The sequence below is a fragment of the Nesoenas mayeri genome, assembly GCF_963082525.1.
Source record: "Nesoenas mayeri genome assembly, chromosome: 3".
In the NCBI taxonomy this organism is placed as follows: Eukaryota; Metazoa; Chordata; class Aves; order Columbiformes; family Columbidae; genus Nesoenas; species Nesoenas mayeri.
Window position 1 is genome coordinate 65,569,546 of NC_137544.1, and position 27,853 is coordinate 65,597,398.

Here is a 27,853-nt window from a genome sequence, read left to right on the forward strand (position 1 = left end):
AGACAGAAACACTGTTACATTAACCCTTGTGAAACCATTAACAGGGCACATAGCAAGGCCCATCTGTTTACTCAGGCCTCTTTGAGGGGGGAGAGATGATGTTTTGTCACTCTTTAAATGTGACTGACACATGGTTCACTGGGAAACTGAGAAACCTTTGGTCGTTGCACCAGTATTGAAGCCGTGGTGAACTGCATTTTAAACTTCCAAATAGGCAGAGAGGTTATCTGACAGGCTTAATATTTCAGAAAGTAAAAAGCAAATAAATAAATTCTCCATAATGAATTGACCTTATAATAAAAAAATAAAAATACGTCTTGAACCACCATGTAACAAAAAGAATGAACAAATTACTAGGTTTTGGGTATACATGCAAAAAGACCATTTTTAAACTACTAATTCTCAAAACTAGGACTGTGAAGTGTCACTTCTTAACTCCGTGGCAGGGGTCTGCAGCAGCGTGTGCAAGAAAGCAGCTGTCTGTGCTGTGGTGGGAAAGCTGGGTGCTGCACAGCTGGACATTGCACAGCTGGATGCTGCACAGCCATGCACAGAACTGACAGCCCCTGTCCCAAGAAGCCTACATTTGAAGTATATGAGTAGAGATAACAGATGGATAGAGATGGGAGCTGATGAAAACAGAGGGATACTGCACAGTCTGAAATCCCAGCTGTTTACCCACTCTCTAATATTGCCAGGTTAAAATTACAGTCTTATTGTCACAGCAGAATTCACTCTGCTCTTCTTCACTGAGGAATAGGAGCAGCAAGTTACCAAAGGGCTTTGGGCTGGAATTTTCTCCTGAACCAGATCCTGTAAGTGATGTATGTGATAAAAATACCTGTTTTTCCCACATCTTCTTACTGCTCTGTTGATGGAAAAGTGGTTGTAGATAATGTGTTCGGTAACAAGGAATGGTGGAGGTTGGTAAGCTTGGCACACAATTTTGAAGGTCAGCACTTGAAGCTCTAGGTATAGGCTGACACTCGCTGGGGGCTCCCATGGGCTTCACGAGGCTGCTGGGATACAAGGGACACATTTCCTCTGAGGAAAGTAAGCTTGAGGTACAGCTGATGGCTTAATGTAGCTCCCAAGTTGAGAGCAGCAAAACAGAAGTAATCATCTATTATGGTGAAATAGCCTCCACACCCAGGGACACTTTAAAGTGCAGGATTCAGAAATAAAAACTCAAATGCCAATACTGGGACAAGTGTGGTTGAAGGCAGTCTGCAGTCACTACTAAAATTGCCATGGGGCTGTGTGACTCACACAGAGCTGCCATGGAAGCAGGATGAAGATCCTAGCCACCATTCCAGCCTGCGGGCAGGTCACCAATCCCAGGGTAGGATGCTGCATTCCAGGCCACCCCCTGCAAACTATGGTGAGGGGAAATCTACTGTACATTCACCAATCCTTCCCTTTCCTCAGCATGGCATCACCAGTCGCAGCGGCCTCAGTGGTGGGCCTTCCCTCTCTTGTGTCCATGGAGATCCTGAGCCTTCAAAATATGCTCATTAAAAAAAAAAAAAAAGGCATTTAACACTGAATACAAATTGAGCAATTTTAATAAGACAGTAGCAGTGATATGGCTCACAGCAGTTCCTGTTTCTAGTAATAGTTGCTGTTTCCATTACCTGGTCTCTGTCAGGATTCTTCAAATTTTCCAAGCTGGTCTTCACACCTGGGAGAACTAAAACTGCACCTTGCTTTAAGGAAAAGTGAGATCTGTGCCACCACAAGGTCCCAAGAGCAGTGGCTTTCAGATGTGTCACACTTAAAGGGTCTTGTTGCATGGTCTCAGCTACTGTCCTGCTTCAGAACATCTTTTCTGCGCAGATTTACAGTCAAAATCAAAGCTGGATGTGGCTTATAGACAGTAATGACATTAAAGCGTGAGATGAAGTGTCAAGTTATTTCGTGTTTTGGGGAGTTCACTGGCAGACTCTGAAAGGTATCAAGATTTTAAAAGCTTTGTCCCCAGGCGCCTTCCCCTCCCCTTCCCGGGAAAAGCAGCAGGGACCCCAGAAAGTTTCTCCTCAGCACAGGGCCCGACCCGCTGGGGTATCGCACCTGGGGGCGGAGCGCCAGCGGGGCGGTCCCGGTCGCGGCCGCTGGGAGGAGCCAGGGCCGGGAGGGGGTGGCCCGGAGCGGCGCTGCCGGGATGGGAGCTTGAGAGGGGGCGAGTGTGTATTCGCAGGAGCGCGGTTGCGGTGTCTCCCGCGGGGGTTGGTACTTGGCGGGATTGAGCCCACCATGGAGCCGGTGACCAGGTGGAGCCCGAAGCAAGTGGTGGACTGGACGAAAGGTAAGAGGGCGATGCCCCGCTTCGTGCCGCGGGAGTTTTCCGGTGTCGGGCTCGGAGTCGGGCTCCCGGCGGGGCGGCCGCGTGGCCGGCGGGGCGAGTGGGGCCGCCGCCGGGCGCCTTTGCCAGCTCTGGCCTCGGCTCCGTGCCCGCCTCCCCCTGCTGAGCCCCGGGACAACCGCGGTGTGCTGCTTGGGAGCTGGCGGCTTTCCGTTCTCTCCCGACTTGTCTCCTTGCCTGGTAGTGCACTTGTGCAGACTTCGCCTTGCAAGTTTTAAGGTTTTTGTGGTTGTGGGTTTTTTTTTGGGAGAGGGGAAAGGGGTGAGTCGAGCACCGGGCTGCGTGAGGGTGGCTGGCTCCGGGTACATGCATTTGCAGTGGGGTCTCCCCAGGGCTCCGTCCCCTTTCTCCGTGGTCGTGCTGGCCGGTCTGCTTGCGTAGACATCGTAACTGTTCTCCTTCAGGCAGATATCATGAGTTGACTTCCAGCTTTTCAGGCTAAAGCTGCCCACTGGTCGAAAAAACTTCAGTTTTGTAAGTTAAGCAAAAATTTTATCAGCTAGCTCAAGTAAGCAAGAACTCTTAATCCCATCACCATTAAGCAGAATTAAAACGCTGGGCTCCCGCTCGGAGAGTTGCATAGCGGCCCCTCCATCTGTCTGTCCATTCCTCCCACCCTTCATCTCTGGTGTATGCGCTTGTTTCTCTCCCTCTCTCGCCTATCAAAACTTCCTGGTCTGCTTCGAGGTTTGCTCACGATGTTGACATAGCTGCGGAAAAGCCTCAGCGGGACTGGTGAGTGACGGAGGCGTTTGGGAAGGTCTTGGATGGGAGAGAAGGTGGGGACGCTTCGGGCGCTGGGTTGTGGGCTGCACCCGCGATGTGCCCCGTTCCTGCCGTGGGGGACCCCGCGGTGTTGGGTGGTCTTGGGTTTTTCTTTGAAGGTAGGTTGAACCTCAGTTTTGTCTAATCAGGTTGGACTCTGTGAGTGCTTTCTGAACGCTGGTTAAGATATTTGCTGTCACAGTTCCTGCTCTACAGGGAATAAATCAAAAGGGAAATAGCTATGAATTCAGTGAAGTATTTATGAAATGTACTTCTGTTTTCTTATAGGACTGCGTCTTATTGTGATAATCTTTTGTTAAATAAAGTGTTTTCCCAGGCTTTGCTGAAGTTGATGTGAAATGAGAAACTCTTTCAGAGGTGAAAGTTTTCCTGGATTAGGAGTGGCATTTGCTTCCAGCAGCCATTACTCCCCTGTCTCAGGACCATAACGCTGATTAGGCTTGTGTGCCTGTGGTCAGCGCTTGGCTGTAGTTCGGCGTAAGACTGAGGCAGTTTTGAAGAGCAGGCTTATGTTTTCGTACAGTGCGAGATGGACACTCCCAGCCCTCCTGAGCCTGAACATGTGCACGAAGGGGCTGGTGCCAGTGAGGGACCGTCCGAGCAGCCTTTGTGAGAAGAGGATTCCAAACAAACGTGCAGTGAAGTTACGCGTTAACATATAAATAGCTTCCACAGAAAGATCTCTCTTTTCTGATTGGTATTAGTTTAAACAGGAGTGCATTGTTCCAATGAAATAAGCCTTTTGCTTTGGCATGTGGAATATTTATACAATGCTTTTCCTTCATTGTGTTTTTTCTCTTGGGTGCTGAAAGTTTGTTACCTTGCCAGATTAAAGAGTAAACCTGCTAATCATTTAAAAAGACTTTATTATACTGAAGCATGCTTGGCTTGCTTTCTTGCATAATTTATTTTACTTGCAAGTTCCTTGAACAGGTAACTCTTTAGCTGGACCCTCAATTAGTGTTATACAGACTAATTTGAGGGCTGGCTCTAGTTGGGAGGTGGATCTTCTGACTAATGCAAACACGTGTGTCCTTTGAAATGCAAAGGAATAAATTAAAGGCTGCTGGTGACTTTTGTTTCTCCTCTTGTTGTTCAGTTTCTAGGTAAGCTTTTGACCTCTTTGGTGCCCAGCGTCATTTTATGTCACTCCCTACATGACAAGACTGTAATAAAGAAATGAAATGTGGAAAATTTCTCTTTATGGTTACGCTTTCATCTCTGCACATTAAAATTGACACTTTAATAGCGAGCTAACAGCCTTATTAGCACAGTGTTTCATAGTTTATTTTTAATCTGAAATGGTTATTTACTGTGTAGTTCATAACCACTGGATTTTATATATGACCAAAGACTAATATTCTGTATTTTACCTTATGAATATTATATTGAATTCCCAAGGTTAGTTTTATAGAGCAAGTGATTGGAGGGGAGCTTATATTATTTGTTTTCTTACATGTGCTGTCTAGGAAGGGTGATGCCATGATCTTCACTGAACTGGTGAAACTGTGGGACAAAGTATTTAGCTGGTGATATCTGCTGCATGGAGTTAGGGCTGTGGTGCCATAGAGATGTGTTGTGGAAGAATGACATAAATAACTGTGGTGGGAGATGCCAGCTCTCAGTGGGGAGATTGTTTTGCAGATAATGATGCATGTTTATCGTACAATGATAAAAACGTATTGGAAAAATGTAGAGAGTAACGGAAATAAGTAGCCTGATTTATTCCCTTTTAATATTCAATGTAAAACTAAGAATATTTCTCCAGGAACTTTTTCCTTTGAGATCTTTTTACAATTAAACACCTATGAATTGATGTCTTTTTAATAACTTTTCCAATCCAAAAGAAGCATGAAATTTTCCTTCTATTCTATGAAACAAACCCCCAAAAGCAAAGTCCAAAACCAAGCTGTAGGATCACTGCTGGGACACTTAAGCATTTGTTGTGGTTTTTTTTTGTTTTTTTTTTTTTTTAATGGCTTTTGATTAAGTTTTTCTTTAACGAGGTAACTCTTACCCTGAGTAGTTTTATTCTGTGATTTTTGAGCTATTCAATCCTAGGTAAATATGCAAATAAGATTTATCTAGTATTTAAAAGATAACCTGCCAAGAATCAGTAAGTCAAACATGAACATTTTTAGATTTTTTTTTTTTAGTCAGGCTTTAAATAAAAAGTACTCTGTTCATTGTTACCGAGAACAGCTGATACAAAACACAGTTGCTTGTCTTCTCTTGCTAATTCAGACTAGAATGCTGCTATTTTCTGTGAACTGGGCTGTTTTTTCTGGCAGTGTGCTGTACTGACAGTAGTAGGCTATGTAGCTAGTAAGAGTTTGTCTAGTTGAACTGAATCTGCTGAGGAAGAGTTGTGCCTTTACTTGCTAGCAATTCTCTGTGTAGGTGAAGCATTTCTCAAGCTTTGACCAAGGATGTGATTACTTTTTTAGCTACAGTATCAGTATTTGAAAACTGTAGCAGAAATTTTTATAAGCACCTCCTCAATTTCTGTCTGGAAGAAGTGATGGTGTAGTTTTAGGATTCTTATACAGTATGACACAAATTCAAGTAGTATTTAGGGGCCATGTTAAACCATGAGAAGGTACTTCTTTGGCTAGGATGCTGTGTTGATTTGACTTGTGGCTGGGTTGATGTGGAGTACATGCTCTTTGATATAGCCTGCAATGTTTTCCTGGCTATACTGAGAAGATTTTTTTTTTTTTTTTTAAATTATCTTTTTTAGGCTATAAAGTAACATCTGGATGGTGTTGTGGTTTACCTGTGGTCTTGCTCCTGTGCAGGCTAAGATGCTTATGGGCTTAAAGTATGTGTCTGTATCTCACGAAGTATGTACCTATATCTTGCAGCACTCCATTGTGTGCCTGTGAGACTGAACTCCCCCAGAGTTCCTCAAGAGGGATTCCTGGAGTTATTTGGGTTATTGTGGGACAGGTGCATGGCCATGGAAGTTGTATCACACTTGTAGTACACTGCTGGCATTTGATTGCAGGCTTGAAGTTTCCTGGGCTATCCTGGGTGCAGAAATCAGCAAGAACTTGTTTAGTTCCGTAGGGCTATGCACATGGAGAAATATCCAACATAGAAGTGACTTAATTTTACTGGTGTGGCAACAATTTGAAGGAAACAGAGTGATCTGATGGTGTGGAGAAACTTTCTCTGGTCTCAGGAGGCCCTGGCTACTGAAAACCCTGCAGCTAAGGTCATTCCTCAAAAGATGTGAGGGGGAGGAAATCTGTGTATTGGATGGAGCCTCCTGTGTGGGAAATGTCATTGTCTTATTAGAGAACATTGCTGTGCCTCCTCTTTGTTCACTGTAGCCTGATCTGTCTCTTCCCCCCGCCCCCAGGCCTCACCTACTTATGTGAGTTGTGACTTCCAGCCAAATTTTACACCGTAAAGACAGTTTGACGTGCTTGTGGTTAGAAGCCTCTGTTGTTGTGAGGCTCCATTACAATTTGGCCTTTGTCACTGTAGCTGTAGGCTCAACCAGCTGGAGATCACGCGTTGGCTTTGGTCTCTTTATGACACTCCAGGTTCAGTTATTCCCTTCCTCAGTATTTCATGGATATCACTTATTCCTGTTATATCAAGAAAAACTCTGATTTCCATTCCTGGTCAAGCTTTTGAGCAACTATTTTTATTTATAGGTATGTCTGGGAGAAGTGGGAGAAATTCGGTAATTTATAAATAGTTAGCAATTAATCATGAGGGCCTGGTGTTATTTTTTTTAGGGCTATCTTGCTTACCCAGGGAGATTTCAGCAAGGTTAGTCATCTTAACTGTGCATGCTGGGAGCTGCAAACCACAACTGGATTTTAGAAACAATTATGGGTAATGCACAGCACTGGAGTGTGTGTGGTGTTTTTTTTAAGTTTTTTTTAGTCTTTTTTTTTTTTTTTGACAGAGTATTTTGTTTTCAGTTAAGAAGAGTAGAGAGCTGACCATAAGTGGGGCTGCAGAAGATCTCTTTCCTCTGTTTACAATTATTTTTTAAGTAACCAAGTATAGACTGCTTATTTGTTATACAGATCAGAAAATTACATTGAATAACCACTCTTTGCAGATCTCAGCTGAAATTCAGAATATAGTTGGCCCATAGTGTTTGACTAGCAGAAGGTGAATTTATTAAATACATCTGTTTATATTTATTTGTGGTTTGAAACAAAGTAAAAAGCTGAAGTAGTTTGTACTACTGCTGTCTTAAAGTCATTAATTCATTGTTGCTAAGATCAGTGCATATGTATGAAGAAAACCCCAAAATTTGTCTCTGTGTTCATGTGCTTAGATCATGTTTTCATGGGTTTTTTTTCTGCTGTGTTGCGTTTTCTGAGCTGCTTGTGGGTTCTGTGATTCCCCTCCCCATCATCTTTTAATGTTCATAGTCAGCTCTGTTTATTTGCAGTTAAGTTGCTGTTTAAAGTATTTTAACCAAACATCAGGAAGTCTAAAAGTTGAATGCTGTCAGCATAATATCTGGAAAAGAAACAACATAAATGCTAAAATCACAACAGTCATTAGTGGAAAGCTGATTGTAACCTTTGAGGAATGTAGTGAAACTGATAATGAATTTTCTGAGTACAAGCAATAACGCTCCACAGCTTAGAGGATCTGCAGGAGGGACAATGAATCAGTCTGATCTGTTTCACTGGCTTTACACATTCATTACCTATTGAAATAGATATTTATGATATGTAGCTAATTTTTGACAAACATCGTATGTGCTGGAGAAAACCAAGCACCTGTGATTGATTTGGTGAGATCAAATCACTGATCTCTGTAACTTTGGTCTACAGACATGCATTCAGTATCTGGCTGAATTATAATATTGCCTCAGAGCTGAGTTCATTTGGTTTTTTTATATGTACTTCTCTGGCACCCTCTTACATGAAGACAGTTCTTTGTTGCTATAATGACAAAATCTCTTTAGTTTTTTGGGCTGATTCTTATACTAGTAGTTAGGTGTAGGTAAGCAAAGCTTACCTACAGGTGTGCTGTTGCAGTCAAAGCTCTGTGGCATAAATGTGATCTTATCTTGCTCCTTGATCAAAGAAAGAACTCCATTTAAAACTTAATTGGTGCTCATCAAGGGCTAAGGCTTCTGCTAAAGCAGGTGTTGGTACAGCTTCTAGGTTAATGATCCTGATGTCTCTGTCTTCTGTGTGCAAAATGAATGTTGCTTAGGTTGCCATCTTCTTATCATTAATATCTTTCCTTGTCTCACAGAGTCTTGTGCTACTGTGGTGAAGTTTGCTGGGTAAATCTTTTATGAAAAGCTCTGCAATATGCCCATTTCATCATTAAATAAAATATATCTTGCCTGGTACAGATACTTTCTGAGCCAGAGCAGAAGGGCTCAAGTTATTGCCTCCTTTGGATATGAGTGTAACGGGCCAGTGAGGCAGACTGGTTACAGACTTCTGTTGGGCTTTTTAGCTTTTGTAGCTTGTAAAAACAAAAACAAAAAACAAACAAACAAAACTAAACAAAAACAAACAAAACAAAAAAACCCCCTTATCTAATAAGAGATGATTTCTGACTTCTGTTCTTATGTCATTGCTGTTGCCCATTCCAAAGATGCTTTGCTCTGAGCTGCAGGTCTTGGCAGTGCTTTTTGCGCCTCCTGAAAACCATTGTAAAAGAGCTGTGTCCTTGCTGTGATGGCCAAAAGGCAACTCCTTGGTGACAGGTGGAGATGCAAATATAAGAACGAAAATCTACCAGTCCGTTTCATTGGGACAGCAGTATCATAATTTCAGTGCCTTGAAAATTTAATTTCAAGTTGGCTGCCATCCCACTGATGAAGGAGGCAGAAGAACAAGTTCAGGCATGCCTGAAGAATGTGGACTGAAAAACATTTGAAGGGACCAAGGGATGGAGCTGTGCCTGGAGAATATTGTAGAGCAAAACTGAAATATAGATACCTACTCTGACCTTCGACATGAGTGTGTTTGTGTGTATGGCATTGTGGTTTGTGCTTTTCTTTTCTTTTTTTTTTTTTCCTCCCTGAATAGTTCTAGTCATGAGATGTATTCATTCCTTCACTTCCTTCACAAGGTACAGGATTCTTTCTGTTTGTATTCTATTAGCTTCACCAAACAGAATTTTAAAAGGGTTATGGCAAAACATAAAACTTGTTAATTGTTGGCATTCCTAACACAGGCTGTAATGGAAACTTTGGAAGAGAGAGAAGACAAAAGATAAATGTGCTATAAATTCTATGTACTTGTGTTTTTTCTTGAAAACTTTGAGTATTCCATGTAGGACTTGAACTTGAGCTGTACTTGCCAGAGTATGTAATAATATACCTCTCGAGAAATATAATCCTTGTATAAACATAAAAGCATTGTAGTTATTTCCTTGTATTTAAACACAATCCTTCATTTTTTTTTTTCTCTAACTATACATACTTAACACTATTTCAGACAATAACATCAGATAAATAAATCCATGTGTGATTGAAACAAGAACCTGGGATTCAAACTGCCAGTAACATTTTTATTTCTTGCTGATTTTGGTTTTATCTCATGACAACATGTGTTAAGCATCACTAAATTTAAATTAAAAAGATGAAACAAAACATGATTTGCCCTCAGTTATGATTAGGATTTAACAGTAATCTTAGAGGAGTGTGTAATATTGGCACTTGACTGAGAATGGGATTCACTGCTTATTTGGCGGGGTAGGTGTGGGTTTGATGCAGCAGTGCTGAAGCTGGAACATTAAAATGGACTGAGATGGGTGCTGTGCTTCCATAGCAGGTACTCACTGGCAGTGGAGGCTCTAAATAGAGGGGGATCTATTTTTATGCTTGCTCTTATGATAGTTGCATGCTGCTTAAATATTTTACTGTTTACTGCTTTATTACCATATACCTACCAGACTGATACTAGCTGGTAGGATTCTGACTAGTTGTGTCAGAAGGATCAAGAGAAGGAAGACTAGAGTAGAGCCTTGAGAAACAAAGTCTCTGGGGAAGAAGTATTCTTTTGGTCCCTTATGCAATTCTTATCTTGATTTAACCTTAGTGTGTCATTATCGCAGTGTCCCTGGTGCTTTGCGGTCTTTATTCTTTCAGCACACCTCTCAGTAGGAATTAAATCTATCTTTAAAATGAAAATAACAGTAAACTTTGTGAGGAATTTGGGGTGTGCCTACCTTAAACAGTACAGGTCCAATTAACCTGAAGGAAGTAATGTATGTAGTAGAGGCAGCATTAGCATGATTGTCTTGGCTGTTTTAATTCCATAATGCATTTATGTTGCTTATGAACTCCTGAAATGTCTGTTTGGGCTACTTCAAGTGTCCCATTTATGGCTCTGCATCGTGAAGCATACAGTGAAAGTGATTCGCCTCTGGTCATACGGTGGGTGGCATTCAAATCAGGATTAAGACATGATTAATTTAGATGTCCATATTCCTGTTACAGTCACTGGAGCCTAGACAGTGCCTCAACAGATCTTGGTCTTAGTGTCTGTTACATGGCAAGCTGAATCATGCTCTGGGCTCCATCGAGTTCTGAGTAGGGCTCCATTGAGTATCCTGAGAGTCCAAGCATGTCAGTCTCCAAATGGGTTCATCCCATGGTGTCTGCAGCAGAGGAATAAAACTTGCAGGCCCTGGTTCAATGTTGTAGTTACTGGATCTTCCTTTCTCTTTTGGTTACCTGAGAACTGCTGGGGTGTGGGAAGTCATAACAATGAATGAGGGGACATGCTTGCTTAAAAAAATAGAGCATGGCTGCATTTAGGGTTGTTAGGATAGTACTAGTCAATAGGCATCTGATGTATGAAAGAGTTGTTGAATGTAATCTGTGATATGTCTGTGGGAGAGCTGCAGTTGTTTTGTTCTCTTTAGCATCTGATGAAAAAAATGTTTTGTTTTAACACAGGTCTTAAAATATGGCTTGGGAGAGTAATAAAAGATATATGATAACTTACCTCTTCTGTCCTTTTTGTCTAGTTCCGGTGCAGCATCTTGAGTCAGTGGACTACCTTTTAAAGCTATGCAGAAAGATGGGCAGCACCTCATATTATTGCATGAAAAAGGAGCATCTAACAATTGTAACTGAATCAGGGGTAGCTGATACTTTTTGGGTATTTGTGGTATAATTAGAAACACTTAGAGCCGCCTTCTGGAGCTACTTGGGATTCTTTTTACAGCAGAAACTCTTCCTATCTAATGGTGTTAGCCATGATGGGAAACCAGTAGGAAAATTATGTTTTCCAATGATATTGCTGGAACCAAATGTTTCAAGTAGCTAGTCTTTAAAATTTTGGGAAGACGTTCAATATTTTGTCATCTTAGACCACATGACAGTGCTTAGGTTCCACACTAGTGAGCATTTGGGTGTATGATATTGTCTCTTGAAATAAGGCAAATTGACAGTTGGACACTGCGATGTGGCCATGGTACCACTAGCACGCTGTATGTCAGCTTTTAGTGTGGTAAGATTAGTACTGGCTTCTCAGGGCAGTATATCTGGTGAGGAATTCCAGCTCCCAGTAGAGTCAATTCTGTGCTAGGCATGCCTGGAGACTTTTCTTGAGCTGTCATTCACAGACATACTCGTTTCCCAGATTGTCAGCTGGTATGTATGCTTACAGGTTTTGCTCAAATTAACATGGCTTGGTTGCTGCAGAATACTGAATGGACTGTGTCATTTCTAACCCATGTATAACTGAGCAAAATGCATGTAATTTTATTGTCCAGTATCATCTTCAATATTCCAAGGGTTAAGAGTGTGTTGAAACGGAAACTTAGTTAATTATCTCTTGTGGCTTTACTGAAATACATTTTGCTTTTTAATATTCCTCCCTGTCATTTGGTATTCTCAAAAATCTCTTAGCTTTTGAAAACTAGTCTTCTATTAAGATATAAACTATTTTCATTTCACCTGCAGCATCCCCCTAGCAGCAGCTTTGTTAGCCATATATGCAAGGGCCCTCCCTAGAGCTGCTTCTGGCACCTAGGAATTATGCACTCACTGGAAGCTGCACCGGTACGGTTGTATTCTGTAAGAGATCTTCCAAAAATAACCAAAACCAACCAACCCCAAGCCCCCAAACCTCATTTTAGCTGAAATGCTGTGAGAAAGAAGCAAGTAGCCATCAATTGAATCGAGTGACTTCCCTACAAATATCTGATGGTGTTTTGCTGGGCCTTAAAAGTATCAGGAAGACTCATTTGGAGCTTCAGCAGAGGGTCAGCAATGTCTTGTCACCACCCTACTAAGAGGGTAGAATATTTGCTCACACTCTTGCCTCTTCTTAGTTACAGAAATGTCAGATGGAGTGGCTGAAATACATACAGGGCTTTTTCCTGCCTTCTTCCACTCCACTTTGCATCTAGGAGGGAAGTAGGGCTCCTGGTCAAGTTGGTGATGTTTTGGACATGTGTATGATTCAGACAGAGCCCTCAGGCAGCTTTGCTACCACTGGCAAAGAGGCCTTTGGCTTTCTTACAGTTGAGGTGTTGCACTTGAACTCTGAGGTCTCTGCTATTTTAGGAAGTAGCATTGTCACTGCACACCTAGCTAGGTTTGTAAGACTGTGTGGAATGATGAAAATGTGTCAGGCAGCTAATTGTTTGAAGCAATTGCTTTAGATGTTTAAAGCAATTATAAAAAATGAAAGAAACTAAGAGATTGGGTGATTGACTGCTCAGTTGATAAACCTGTTTTTTTGACAGTCTGTTGAAAGGAAGCTGAGATGCTTCAGTGAAATGCTTTAAAATGCCTATTGTATTGTGTGCCTCAAGGCAGGTCTCTCCTGTCACTGGGACAACATTATCAGTGTATTTTACTGCTGGAAAGTTGGTGTGTGTGGTGTGTTGTGTGTTCCTTTTTTTTCCCTCCCTCCCATCTCTGGTCTGGCTAGATGTGCTAAGTGTATCAGTCTTTTCTTCCTCCCTCTCTACTGCATTTATTGCTTCAAATGTATGCTGGCTACTTTTACTCTCAGATTTTTGTGGCCAGGTCTTCTAGCATTGCTCTGTACATCTTCCCTCATCTGTTGTTTGGACCCCAATAGCTACTTTACCTGAAGACCTTTAAGCTTTCTGATCCTTTTCACATTGCTGTGAAGCTCTCCTCAAAGCTGTCAGCTGTGATGGCATTAAACTTTCCAGCTCTTTGCAGGTGAAGGGTGATGGCTAGCATAGTGAAATGGTCACCTGTCTAATGGTATGGAGTGTTATTCTTTGTCTTATGTTCCTTTCTCTGTTTCAGGCTCCCTTTGGACAGGGTTTGGGATTTTTGTTCTTTAGTCTTGAGGCTCTTCGTGTGTTGGCTCATGGAAAGGACTCGGATGTGCTATATAAAAGAATGCAAACAATAACTTGTAAGAAGCTAGAATTCCTGATGTAAATGATGTGGGGATTTTTAACATGAAGTAATGTATGCATCCAAGTAATGACAGTGTCTCCTAGGAGAATACAGTAGTGACTCTTGGGGATCTGTCCATGATGGAAAGAAGTATGCACTGTCAGCAGTTGTCAATGTCATTCAGCTTGCTATGACATAGTAATATGATTAGCAGATGCTGATGGCTGGAGATTCTCATGTGCCTGTACTTATACCTCCCTGGTGACTGTGAGATTGTAAGGTGCTAGTCATAAATGTTTCGTAACAGTGTAGGAGGTTGTCATCTAAAAGGCTGCCTATCTGGCAGCTACATCAGCTGTTGCCTTGCAGCAAACTGCTCCCTGACAAGCTCATGGGTGTAACAGTAATCACAGTGTTCGCAAGGGTGCGCACACAAAGGAGAGGCAGATGTGAGTAATGGGCCTTGCTGCAATCAGCCGAAACAGTTCCACGTGGTGGTGTGAGAAGGCAGCCAAACCAAATTAGAGGGATCACCCCATTTCTTCCTGGGAACCAAGAGGCAGGCAGTTTTGCAATGTTGCCTTTTGCTTCCACTGTGGGAACAGACACCATAGTGTTAATTGCCAGAGTTCAAGAAAAAGAGCTCTTGTGACTAATGAACTGATCCTTCAACCACAAAAGCCTTGAAACTTTTAAATGGCACACTCTTAATTGCATGTTTGGGATGAAGGCCCTAGGGCGGGGGGTTGTTGCACACATACAGGCTTTGTGTTAGAAATACAAACATGTACAGTGTACTGTTACTGCTTTTAGCAAATGAAATTATTTTGGGTTTAACCTATGGAAGGATACTATCTGTTTTTAGGGTCAGTAAAGGCTCTTTTTGTGCTTACTAAAGAGTACAAAAATTACTCTTGGTAGAAAGGTGTTTCCAACAGAAGAGGCCCAACCTATTAAAGTTGAGGAAGGCAGCCACCTTAAGAAGTATGCTTTAAAGGAGACAGTGCTTTTGTATTGCCTGTAGTCAGTGTGTAATTACTGTGATTAATATGAATATTGCATGTGACTGAATTCTGTGCTTATGCTTACTTCTATTTTATTCATTTGAAAGAGTATTTATCCATACTGTTGTGAAGAAGTTGCTACCAACTGTTAACCAGAAGAACAGAGACTTGGTGATGGGATGCAGGGACTGGTGAAGTACAGCTCAGGATAAAGTAGGCAGAAGTTTTGATTTTTGTCTCTGACTGACTGGAATGAATTGGGCTTTTTTTCAAGTTGGGTTGTTGCTTTGCTGTGAGTTTTGCTGTGTAGTAGTCTCTAAAGGCTTCCCTTGCTGGAGGTTTCAGCATGAAGATGTGGCTGTGTGGCTGGTGGGGGTCTGGCCTGTCCCAGAGCTTCCTAAGTCCAGCCAGTTTGCCCTCTAGGAAGAGGGTGTGAGCTGCTGCTTTCAGCTCTAGTCTTGCAAATAACTGCATGGTTTTTTTTGTATTGCCCTCATTACAGCGTCTTTTAGCAGGATTAGTGTGTGCGCATGAGTGGGGAAACAGAAGTTGAAGTTTAGTGCCTGCAGACCAATAGGTTGTTGACAGTTTTGTATCTGTTATAATAAAAAATGAAGAAGGTAAAATATATGTTTGTGTTATTTCACAGGAGAGGGATGGGATGTTTAGAGAGAGTAACTTGGGGACTTCTGTGTTACCCTGTTTATTATATGCCCATAATGCTCTTATGTGGATTGCTTGTTTTTGGAATATTGCTAGTTCTGTCAACTTGAAATAAACACTAGGATAGGAAAATAATGTAAAAATTTTTGTACTTACTGTAGCTAAAGAAGGGTGATGGTTTAAACATGAGTTAAATGGTCTCTGGGTGAGTTCCTCAAATGGAAGTATTCAGTAGTATTTTCTCCTTTTTTTTTCCCTCTTGTGACTGTATTTCCTTTCATTCCCATTATTTTCCTGTTACGTGGTCTTCTTGCCCAAGTGGTACTTTGTCATGTTGGTCTTACATGGATAGGAGCTGCTTTGCTGTCTCCTGACTGTTTTATAACAGTTTTGAGAGGATTTTGGGCTTCTTTCCTCATTAAAGAAGATGCTTAGAGAAGTGGCCAGTAGCAGAAAATGTTTTGATGAATTGCATTAGTCCTTGGGTGGAGAGCCCTCATTCTTTTCCAGTGAATGGCAAGCAGAAGACAGGAGTGCCTGGTAGCATCTGTGGTCACATTTTGGAAGTAAGTTGGTACTTTGCACCTTTCTGCTTATGGATCTCCATTACTTTTGAAGAGGATACTGTTGGAGTTGGTGGGTTTTCTGGAAGTTTTGGTAGAAGAGCACATGGGGATGATGCCATCTTCTCAGTAGCAGTCTTAGTTTGGGGTTGCAAAGCCAAGTCTACATAAAGGGAGCATCTGTATGAGATGCTGTTTCTTTCCTACTATTTTGAGAACTTCTAAAAATCATTAATGCCTTTAATTTAAAAAAGAACTGCCTACCTCTCCCTCCATCTCCCTACCGCTTACCTTCTCCCCACTGTTCCTCACCCCCTGTAAGACCTAATGATTAACTTAGGTATAAATAACGTCACTACAGTGACTATAAGTGAAGAAAAAAGATGAACAGTGATCAAACAGGCTTCCATAAATCACCATCTTAAAAATCCATCATGGCATAGTTAACAAATAGGAATACTCCCAGGGGTTGAGAAGGATCCAGCTGGTTGCATGTTCTCTCTCCCCTTACATAGCAGCACACAGAAGTATTACTTCTGAGTTGACATTTCCAAATAAATCCTTTGGCACAGTGAGACATTTCTTATGATTTGGAAGTCTGAAAATTGCAAAGAGATTGCTACACAGTACTAACCATGTCACAGATCAACAGTCCAAGCTATGGAAATTCAGATAGCCTGGAAATAAGACTCTGTGATACTTGAGATGAAGTATGGATCCAGGAGAAAGGCTGCTCGGGCAGCTTTAAAATGGTCAAAACAACCAACTGTATTGGAACAAAACTTATGATATTTCTGGATCAACTGTGATATCTTTTTATTAGTGGACAAACTGCTTCTTCTAAGTTTCTATGCCCTTGAGTTTTATACACTGATACCCATCAGATGGCACTCTTACAAAAATCATGCAACTTTTAAAGATGGGGAAAAGGAAGAGGGTGGGCAAGAAAAAATAATAATTTTTTAAAGGAATTTTGTAACCTTTTACATGTTTTGAATTAATGACTCTAGTAAGTCTATTCTGTGACTGAGGTAATTATAACTCCTTTGAGAAATCAGGAGGAGAGCAGATCATATTTCAGTTTTGCTCTGGAAAATGATGTTGATGATAAATATTTGTTAAAGTGGCCAGGCTTCTTCCAAATCTGTATTTCAAGGACGAGCAAAGCTTTGAGAATTTTACAGTGCTCATTAAATATAATTTAGTTTTTCTTTCTATGCCATTCTTCAAGTATAATGTTAGTCATGGAGCTACATGAGGTGTTCAATTTCACATAAAACCTTGCATTTACTACTTCTCATTTCCATTCTTTGTACTGATTTGCAAAATGAGGATGAGGGCCTCATATTAAAAGATTGCATGTAATCTCCCACGTGCACACACATACACACGTAGTGCGATCCCCAAGGAGTAAATTATGTCAGACGTTAAGAATGCAAACAATTTATGGGATTTTTCAGCCCTTTGTGCATCTGTTTTGCAAATACAGAACTCAAAGCCTTAAGGAGAGATTGTTCACTTAATACTTACTTAAAAGTAGAGCTGTTAAATGGTTGGTTTATTATCTTCATGAATGTTAACTATTTAGCCTTATTTAAAATCCAGCTTAGAGAATCCTCCCCCATGGTTACTCTACATATGTAGACGTGGCTGATGTGAAGTTTGATAGAACTGAAATTAGGAGTAATAGTGTTTGGGATGAGGGAGAAATATGGTCCTTATAAGGTGGATCAGCCACTGGATAAACAGTCATTTTCTCCATGGGTGGCTTGTCAGTTTTTAGGAGGCATCTGCCTGTTTTTACCTCTTGCAAGGGTTGCCTTTCTGTACCAGTTCCTGTCCTTTCAGATGTTGAATTTAGTACTTAATTGAGATGGGCATGGGAGCTCTTTTTAAAATGAACTGTTGATTAGTTTGTTTTGTATGAAAGCTAATGGAAGAGTTAACATACAAAGATATTTTGCTAAAAAAAGCTTTGAAAGTAACTCTTTAAAAAAATAAAACAAACAGTGCCATAGAAACCATGCTGTATGAGGCAAAATTGACTATACATGAGAAATCAGTGATGCTATGTAGACAAAGAGAACTGTTAAATGCATTAGAATAATCAACTGAAGAAGCATTGCTTTGAAGTGTCAGTAGGCAAAAGATGATACAGGTGGAAATACAGGTGGCTGTATATTACTGAGGTTAACTCTCTGTGAAGCAGAAGCATTTCCTCATTCAGACTGCTTTGAATTTCTGACACCTTGAAGTTTCATTATGTGATGGTGCTGATGCAAGCTGCGTGTTACTGTGAATACATTAACATTACAATTGAAATTACAAGACTTTATAAAGGGAATGGCTCATTAAATTGTCCAGGAGTCCTCCCATGTCTGGTACTGTTGTGAAAATAGTTTTTAAATTTGGTTGTGAATTACTTTATAGTAATAACAAAGTTAGGTGAGGTAGAAAAGTACTGTGATAGGGGAGCTGCCTCTTGTTAAGTTTATCTTTATGTTGGCTTCTTGGAAAACAGGAGCAGGGAGGCGTGAGGGATGGGGTGAAACTGCCAAAGGACATACCCCTTGGTAAGAAGTGAAATGTTGCTTCACTTTAAGCAATATTATACAAAGTGACTGATGGTAATAACATTTGAGTCCCATAAGACCAGTCTGACCAGCAGCCTGGGACACTGGTGTGACACATGTTGTGTCAGTTTTGAACACTTAGTAAATGCACTTGTTGTGTCTTGAATGCTTTGTATCTGGGGATATGGTGAGAGCACTGGCATGCAGGAGGGACTTCATTTTTATGTCAGGCACTGACAGTGCAGAGATCTTCTCCATCTCTGTCCCATCTTCTCTTCCTTTCCCCCCACCCCTGCAAGTACTTGGATGAGCAAATAGGATTGTCAGCTGTACCTTGTAGGACCACCTATTAACCTGCTGTGCAACCCTACATCCCACACCACAGTATATTCCTTGCTGTCCTCAAAGTTTTGCGTATTCACTGCCACTTGTCCAACCTCCCATCAGTCATTAAAGGGCCTTCTTATATTCATTAAGTCCTTGATGTCAAATGCAGTCCTGTAACATCTCTGGTTCATCTGTGATACTTCCTCTGTGATACTTATGTAGTACATTTCCAAAAACCTGTGCCTTGCATGCTGTCCTTTGCTGCCAGGCTGTGTGCTAGTGTCTCAGGAATGGTTATGCTAGTCCATGACAGAGAGTTTGTCCAGCCTACTATTTGCAGTGTTTTTCTGGTGCACTGGTGTGCCTCCCAGAAGATAATCAAACACAGCCAGAGCACCTGATGAGCTCCTCATCACCTCTAGTTTGGCTCTCTGCACCACTGTTGTTATGGATGGGACCTGGAAGGTTTTCTGGCAAGGTGGTGGTAGTATGGTATAGGTGAGAAAGAAGAGGATCAGGGATGTTGGAGAGAGGAATGGACGGTCAATGGGAAGAATGAGACTAGGGGGTGGTCTTTAGCCATACAACATGACTTGGAGACTGTATCCTAATTCTGTAATTTACATAGTTTCTGGAGTTTTTTGCCTCTGGGGACTTAAATGGTTCCATTTTCCTGCTATGGATTAAGCTACACTTAATATACTTATTTCACTAGAACAATAAAAAGAAATTGTTTCCATTAAAAAAAATAGCTGGTTCCTGTAATCTTGTGGATGACTCTACAGCTAGCATTGAGACTATTTTAGGTTCAGTGCCATTATACTTCTGTGGGTGTTCTGGTTTTGGCTGGGATAGAGCTAATTTTCTTCATAGTAGCTAGTATGAGGCATGAGACTATGTTTTGGATTTGGTATAAGCATAAGCTTTTGCTTTACCTAATTAAACTCTCAACCCATGAGCTTTCTCATCTTTCCCATTGCAGGGCGAACAAGTGAGTGAACGTCTGGGGAGTGCTCAGTTGCCAGTTGGGGTTAAACCATGACACATAAGCAAAATAGTGAAGTGTTTTAAAGGCTTGTTTGGAATAAAAGTTCTCCTGTAAAAAGTGTGTTAGAATAGTGGTATAAAAATGTAACTACTGAACAAATTCGGCATGGTTATGTGAGTTGGAAAATTCTGGGAAATGTATTTCTCTGTGGCTGCACTGATTTAGTGAAAACATCTGTATGTTAGTAGCAGATACAAGATTTATTTCGGACTTCTCTTTGGAGCTGTTAATGGGTGTGAGGAAATACACCTCTCTCTAAGTGGGGTCCACAGCTGTTCCAGTGAGGAGCAGCCTGGGGGATCTCAGGAGGTGCACGCCAGCTCTCTAGCAGATGAGGTCTGCTGAGCATAGTGGTGCCACTTTCTGCTATTTATTCACCATCCCCCCACAACTCTTTGCCCTCATTCTCTGCAGGAATTCCACAGCAAAAATGGCAGACAAGGTTGTGTCCTCCTACTTCTTTTCCTAGTTTACAGCCCATTGTACTAGCTGAAGCTGCTGCTGATGTTGAGTTTATGAAGGTCCTGTTGTGGTGGTTGAGGCACAGGCATCTGTGCAGTTTGCCTTCTCCTGTCAACCTGTTGATGTTAAATGACTGGGACAAATCTGGCTTTGGTGGTGTGGGGAAGCTTTACCTGAGTTTTGGATAGAAGTGAGTTGGCAGTAACCAAGTATTCATCTCTTTGTGCCATCTGGAGTCCAATGAAGTGAATGTTCTGAGGTAATATTGTCTTCCTGCCTGTTGCCTCTTTAGTGAGAGTGTGAGTCAGGGTGTTTGACCATCCTGAAGATGAGATGGCAAATAGTCTCCTGCCTCAGTTCTTGTTGCCACCTAGCTGCAGAAGAGACAAGTGCCCATGGGTGGTTTGTTTCTGAAGTAGTCATCCCAAATGCTCTGTACAGGAGAGGGCACATGGTGAAGTGGATCGATTCTGTACAAAGCCTAGCACTGTACGGAGGGAGCGACAAAGGTCTCGTCTGGAGATTCTTCTCAACTGCAGCTTTCAGTGGCCAGATTCCACTGTGATTTCATTTCTGCTGAAAACCCTGCTGTGCCTAGGCAAAGCTGTTACTTGCATCAGTGGAAGCAACAATTAATTTTTCAGTGAGAGAGAAAAGCATGTCTTAAAGTGTCCTTTGTATAAATAAAGAGCCTTAGTGGAGTGAGAAAAAGGAGTACTGGAATAGCTTGGTTTTCTCCACTTCTTTTTTTTCTGTTTTACCACTGTCTTTTTTTTTCTTTTTTTTTTTTTTTTTCTACTGGAAGACTTGGTCGTTCTTTGTGCATCGGGAAACAACTTCTGAGCATCTTGGAGTGAGATTTTTCAATGCCAGTGTGAAACAGAGCACCCACATTTAAACTCTGGTGAAAGATTGTCAGAGTTTTCACACAGTATATGAGGACGATATGTTATGTCACTAATTGCCTGTAGGACATATTAGTGTATTCTGTTGTATGTGGAACAGGTCTATACTCATTGCTGAAGTGGAGTTAATGAAGTCACTCTGTGCTTGGATAACAAAGTAACTAACCTCTGTTGATGCCGTGTTTAAGCAGCACCTTTTGATTAGTCACAGCCATCAGTTGCAAGCAGCAAAAAAAAAAAGATAGAACATAATTTTCTAGGGTGTAGAAAGGAGCTGGCAGTGTGTTTGGATATTTTAAATCCTATTGCATCTATTTTTCACCACTGCCTTTTAGTCATCTTTCTTGCCCCTCCTAATGCATGCATGCATGCAACTTCAAAGTCACATTGAGTGATAATTCTTTTACCATGCTACAAGGTCCATATTTGCTGATGCTGTCAGTCATGTCTTCAGCAAAATTATTTTAAGTGGTGACAAACACCAGGGTATGTTCAATGGAGGCACTTGCTGTCAAAAGAGTTTGAATGAATTGGCTCAAGAACCATTTTTTTAGTAACAAATAAAGGTGAATTTTTCTGCCATTGCAGTAGTCTGCTATAGTATGCAGCACCAAGCTCTGTGGGTTTAAAATAATTTTTGGGGTGGGGGGAGGGGGAGCTACATTGATTGCTAGATATAATGGCAAAAACTTAAGGTGGAAAAGAATAACAAGATCTTGGTCATACTTGCTAGAGGTGCTTCTGTGTCAGTGGAGTGCCATTTTAAACCCATTTAATTTAAGCTATTTTAAATGCAACCAACAGACAAATAGGCACACCTTTGCATGTATTAGTATATTGGGCAAAGGGATGTTTTCTTGTTTCAGTTTATTTTAGTTCTTAAGTGCTACTTGAGCAATAAATATTGATTAAAGTGCCTCATTGCAGCTGCTGCTCTTTAATTTGGTTTGTGTTGCCTTACTCATGCTGCACTATACCCAGAGGATGAATGTTAGTTACATTTTGCCACAAGTAGGATATTGTTTTTACTGTGAAGTTTAGGGAGGATGTTGTCACCAGTGTCCCTGAAGACATATTGTGTTATTGGCTAGGAAGCTATTTGGGCCTGTCTGCCCAGGGCAGGTGTGCTCTCTCTTTTAATATGTTTTGCATGCATTTGCTGAATGTTGGCTTTCATTGCGTGTTCTGTTGAAACTTAGGGTGCCAGGTCTATCTGCATACAATATATGGATATGCTCTGCTTTCATTGCATTTATTTAGTTTGTCAAACAAAATCTGTTAAAGCATGGAAAAATTGCTTTTACCAAGTGTAGCTGGTCAGGGAGTGATGTAGTTGGTTCTTAAAAGAGAAAATCTAAGTATGGGTGTTGTATTGTGTGAAGATGCTTGATGCAGACAGAGAATGTACACCAAAGCAGGAAAAAAAATGATGAGCATCCATTTTCTTCTTTTTTTTTTTTTTTTGTTCTTCATCTTTTTCTGGTCAGCAGTCCTGTTCTGGTGGTGGCTGGGATTAGCAAAGAGTTACAGCTGAAATGCTGCCAACAAGATATTGTGCTGCCAGGTGTTTGAGGTCTTGAATATGAGCCCTTGTTTGTGGTTCCTTTTCTTCCTTCTTGGAAACCAGTTTTTTCAAGTGTTCTGTTTTTGTCTGGGATAGTTATTTTTCTTCCTAGTAGCTGGTATAGTGCTGCATTTTGGTTATAGAATGAGGATAATGTTGATAACACACTGATGTTTTAGTTGTTGCTAGGTAGTCAAGGACTTTTCAGCTTCTCATACTGCCCTGCCAGCAAGAAGGTGAGGAGTGCACAAAAGGTTGGGAGGGGACATAGCTGGGACAGCTGACCCCAACTGGCCATAGGGATATTCTACACCATATGATGTCGTGCTCAGCATATAAAGCTGTGAGAAGAAGGAAGGAGTGGATGTTCAGACTAATGGCGTTGTCATCCCAAGTAACCATGATACATGATGACCTCCGCTTTCCTGGAGATGCTGAACAACTGCCTGCCCATGGGAAGGAGTGAATGAATCCCTTGTTTTGCTTGTGTGCACAGCTTTTGCTTTACCTATTAAATTGTCTTCGTCTCAACCCATGAGTTTTCTCACTTTCACCCTTCCGATTCTCTCCTCTGTCCTATTCATTTCAGCCCTAGAAGCCAGAAGATATTTAATGGCCTAATATTCAGAGGTGGAGTCAGTGGGGTTCTCTTGGGGTAGGGGTTGATGTTAGACAGCAGCAAAGCCCCACGAGGTTATGGCTGGCTATGTGCTACAAGGGCCCAGAGCTGTGCACAGATGTCCAGTCCAGCTCAGCTGATGAAAAACATGACTGCACCTGCATGTGGACTCACCTGCCTTCAAATTGGTGGGAATGTAATACAGTGGCTTTTTCTTTTTGATTGTTGTTCCTGGGTATGCTCTACCTTTACATGGTCTAGAAGGAATTTCCTGTCAAACTGAAAAGCACTGTCAATCTGTGATTGTGGCATAGTGATCTGTTTTCAGTGTAGTAAAGTATGATTGGCCTATGTCTTCATGCTTGTATCTCTTTTATAAAGAGAGATTTTTCTGGTTAAACTTATGTCATTATGCTGTGGGGTGTGTGTGTGGTTTTTTTTTTGTTTTGTTTTTTTTTTTTTGTTTTGTTTTTTGAGGTGTGTGTGGGTTTTTTTTTTTGTTGTTGGTTGTTTTTGTTTTATTTTTTTTAAATGTGGAATACCAGCACAATTCACTTTTCAATTTCTATAGTGTTATATTTTAATTTTACCTTTAACTTGAAGCTTTTAAGCAATGTTGTAATAAGGAATTATTTTTGGAAAGAGAGCTATTAAAAAAGAAAGAAAACTCAACTTTTGAGTTGAAATGCTTTTGGAATTAAATACCATTGACTTTTCATTTATTATACAACTGCTTTTATCTCAGTTTATTGTATACTACCATTCACTCACATCGAATATATTTTTGCAGTCTTGATGCAAGTTCACTCATTGTCAACTGAAGGTACAATTTCTAAATAAACTCACTCTTGCAATTTTCCACTTGCTGTTAGTATCTCAAGCTGGATTACAACCCACAAGAGCAGCTGTAGGATTCATTGTGATCTATTTCCAGTATTACCAGGGTCTATTTTTGCCTTTTTTTTTTTTAACCCGTCTGTAAAGGTCTTTAGTGTTTAGCCTTTTTCTTCTGCACTCCCATTTCTCTATATACGTTTTTTTCTTTTTTTTTTGGGAAAATCTTCTGCCACTATTACAGTAACTACCAACACCAATAACAGCTTCCACTAGCAAAGAGTTAATGGTTTTCTTATGTCTTAGGATAAAAGTAATTAAAACAAAGCTGCTATTTACATTTTGGTGCTGTGTGCACAGCTGTGGAAGTCCTGTGTCTGGTGCTATCTAGCTCAGTGTCCCATCCTGAATATTTTTGGCAAAAAGGGCTATGTTAAGGAGTATCATAAGAAAGACGACATATTGTGTGTTTCCTTCTATAGGCTTCCTCAAGCCTCCAACCATTTCTGGTTTAGTCCTTCAGAGTTGGGCAGACTTCTATGGCATTTACTTTCATGAATCTGTTCACCTTCCCCTGAACCTGAGTGAATGTTGAATACTCATTGTATACTGCTGTGTGAAGAATCACGCTCTTATTGCTTGTTTCGACCTGTTGCGTGGTAGCCTCATTGACTCTCCCTAATTCCTGTGTTGGAAGAGATGATGTATAATGAGTGTTCTTTCTGTTTTTCTGTGCCTGGCTTTATAGGCCTCTCTTGCATCCCTCTCCTCCCTACAATCTTTTCTTTCATAAAGACTTCACTCTTGCTTGGTCCAAGTCTGCTTAGTTTCCTGAAAATATTTTGTTTCCTGATAAATATTTTTTTTTTTTGTCTCTTCTAGAGAGAGGTCTTGCTTTGCAAACCTGCTGGAGTCTTGGAAGGGTACGGCAAGTGTGTAGGCAAAAGCTATTTTGAGTCTTCCTTAACACACTTCCATGTTTTACCCTGTGAAATGTTGAAGGTTATAGTTGTCCTCATATTCATGGTCCAGAGCATAATGGATACTGCTGGAATTGTAGGGAGGACTGGTAAAAAGTATAGCACAGCAGAAGGCCTGTTAATTTGCAATTGTGTGGAACAACTGAAGGTTAAACACAGCCTCCATAGCCCTTCTGATCAGGATGGTTTACAACCCAAATTTACCCACCATTTCTTTTACTACAAGGCAAAGCTTTCAGTGTTGCATTCAAAACAAGCTGATGGATTTATGGATGGATCTGAATGAAATGAATGGATTTATTTTGAGGTAGTGTGAACGCATGTGTATGTAGTCTGTTTTTCCAGGCTAAATATGTTAGTTGGAAATACTGCAAATAGGAACATGTTGTAAAAGGCTTTCTGTGCAACTGTTAGTCAGAAGGAACAGTAAAGCATTCATTATCGAAGCTGAAGGCTTTGCCCTTTCCCTGTGTCCTGCTGTGACCTTCATGACAGGGCTGCCCTTTGCATCCCTGCTGGCAGGCAGAGGGTGGCAATTTGTCTGGTTTCATCCCTGTATGATGTGGGGGACAGACAAGGAACTTCTGTGCTGTTCTGGCTGTTCTAGGCAGTGCATGTCCTCAGCAAAGTCAGACCTAATGCCTGGTAAGGCAACAGGCTGTTCCTGCTTGGTTAGGATACAGATGATTAAATAGAAATGTGGAAGTGTTGCTTGTAAGTTTTCCTCAAGTAGTCAATTATTTTATGAACAAGTTTGTTTATGCAGGAAACATTTTATGATGCTAATAAGAAGCAACTCTTGCTCTTCAGTTCTTTTTTTTTTTTTTTTTCCCCAAAGTGATTGGTGATTGATACTTCAGATGGTGGCGGTGTTATGAGTGATTGTGAAACTACTTTGATTAAAAAATTGAACAAGGAAGGTTTTTTTCAACTATTGTACACTAGACAGTAATTCAAAGATCCCTTGAAGGCTTTTTTTTCTCTTGGCAAACTAAGGCCTTTGAGCTCTTTTCTGGCCCTTATAAGTGACTCATGTCACCTGATAACTGAGCTTTTGTTTTGAAAACTTATGGAAAGATAAATGCTAAGACAATAATGTTAGCTAAGAAAAAATCAGGCTGTGTCCCAGAAAGTCAGTTCTTACCTAGCCTTAAGTTATTACTGAATTAGCTTTCCACTGACTGCTGTAGATTTATTTTTTATCATCCTTTTAGAGGAACCTGAACTGTCTTGTCAATGTCATCCCTGGCTCTGTTTGTCTGTAATATTGGAGGAGGAGAATGGCATCTGTGGTGTTACAGTGGAAAAACCCTTCCACAGTGTTCTATACAAAGAAACTTTGTGTTTGAAATGTTCAAGGAGAAAGAAAACAATTTGTTTCTTTTCACCTTGTACCTGGCCTGCTGAGCTGTTTCTGCTTTTCACAGCTGTCTTGCAGACCCTTCTTCTTCTTTTCATTTGCCTTCTGAGGCGCCTGAGTCACTTGCTTATCAAGTAGCTCTTTTCTCTCTCTAATGTTCATTTGATTCCTTCTTGCCTTTTCTTTTATTAATTTCTTCCAGTCCTGGAAACAGATGGAGGAAACGAAAGGAGGAAGCTATCACAAGAACAGTTTTAAAATTATGTGGAATATAAATGGTTGTATAATGGCATGTACTATGGGCTCTGTCAAAGATTCTCCTAGAATCCTGGTAGACAGCAGGATGACCATGAGCCAGCACTGTGCCCTTGTGGCTAGGAAGGCCGATGGCATCCTGGGGTATATTAGAAGGAGTGGTTAGTAGGTAGAGAGAGGTTCTCTTTCCCCTCTACTCTGCCCTGGTGAGACCACACCTGGAATATTGTGTCCAGTTCCGGGCCCCTCAGTTCAAAAAGGACAGGGAACTGCTGGCGACAGTCCAGCGCAGGTCAACAAAGATGATTAAGGGAGTGGAGCACCTCCCTTATGAGGAAAGACTGAGGGAGTTGGGTCTCTAGCTTGGAGGAGACTGAGGGGTGACCTTATTAATGTTTACAAATATATAAAGGGTGAGTGTCAAGAGGATGGAGCCAGGCTCTTCTCAGTGACAACCAACAGTAGGACAAGGGGTAGTGGATTCAAGTTGGAACACAAGAGGTTCCACTTAAATTTGAGAAGAAACTTCTTCTCAGTGGGAGTAACAGAACACAGGAAACAGGCTGCCCAGGGAGGTTGTGGAGTCTCCTTCTCTGGAGACATTCAAGACCCGCCTGGACACATTCATCTAAATGTTCCTGCTCTGGCAGAGGAATTGGACTAGATGATCTCTTGAGGTCCCTTCCAATTCCTAAGATTCTGTGATTCTGTGTAATTTATGATCTTTCAAAGTTTGGGAGGACGAATTGAAGTTGGTGAGTGCAAGGAGTCCTTGGAGAGTAAAAGTGACAATTCAATAAACCCTGGAGGGGAGACCAGAGTAGGAGTGACTTTTGTAGGTGGGAAGGTCAGATTATGTCATTTGAATGTGTGTTTTTTAAGGCGATGAGGCAAAAAAATCCTTGGGCAGCCCCACCTAGCCAACCCTCCAAGGTCCAAGGGAGCTTCTCGATAGGTTGAGGTTTGTAGTTGAACCTTGGTGATACCCTGAGACACAAGGTGCTGCCAGTTGGTAAGAGTCACCCAAGAGAGAAGTGATGAGTACATGTTCATAATAATGAGGCTGTATTTCCTTGAGACAGTGAGCAATGATCCCTGTGGTGGTGCTGTGTGAAGGAGAAGGTCTTGTTCTTGTAAGTTCTTCTTCTGGTCAAGTGGCTTGTGCTCTTTCTGCTTTCTCATGTCAGCTATGCCATTTTATGACCTATC

The 27,853-nt window shown here is 41.2% G+C and overlaps 1 protein-coding gene across 2 annotated transcripts in view; it reads left to right on the plus strand.

Annotated features, from left to right (window-relative positions):
• Positions 1–2,177: 2,177 nt before the first annotated feature.
• CNKSR3 (CNKSR family member 3) overlaps positions 2,178–27,853 on the plus strand; it is a gene marked incomplete at its 3' end in the record, with an annotated part of 55,985 nt that continues 30,309 nt past the window's right edge. For both annotated transcript variants that reach the window (XM_080341770.1, XM_080341771.1), the window contains exon 1: positions 2,178–2,305. In XM_080341770.1, the coding sequence (XP_080197896.1) occupies positions 2,254–2,305 (52 nt within the window). In that variant the 5' untranslated portion in view covers positions 2,178–2,253. The remainder of the gene's footprint in view (positions 2,306–27,853) is intronic.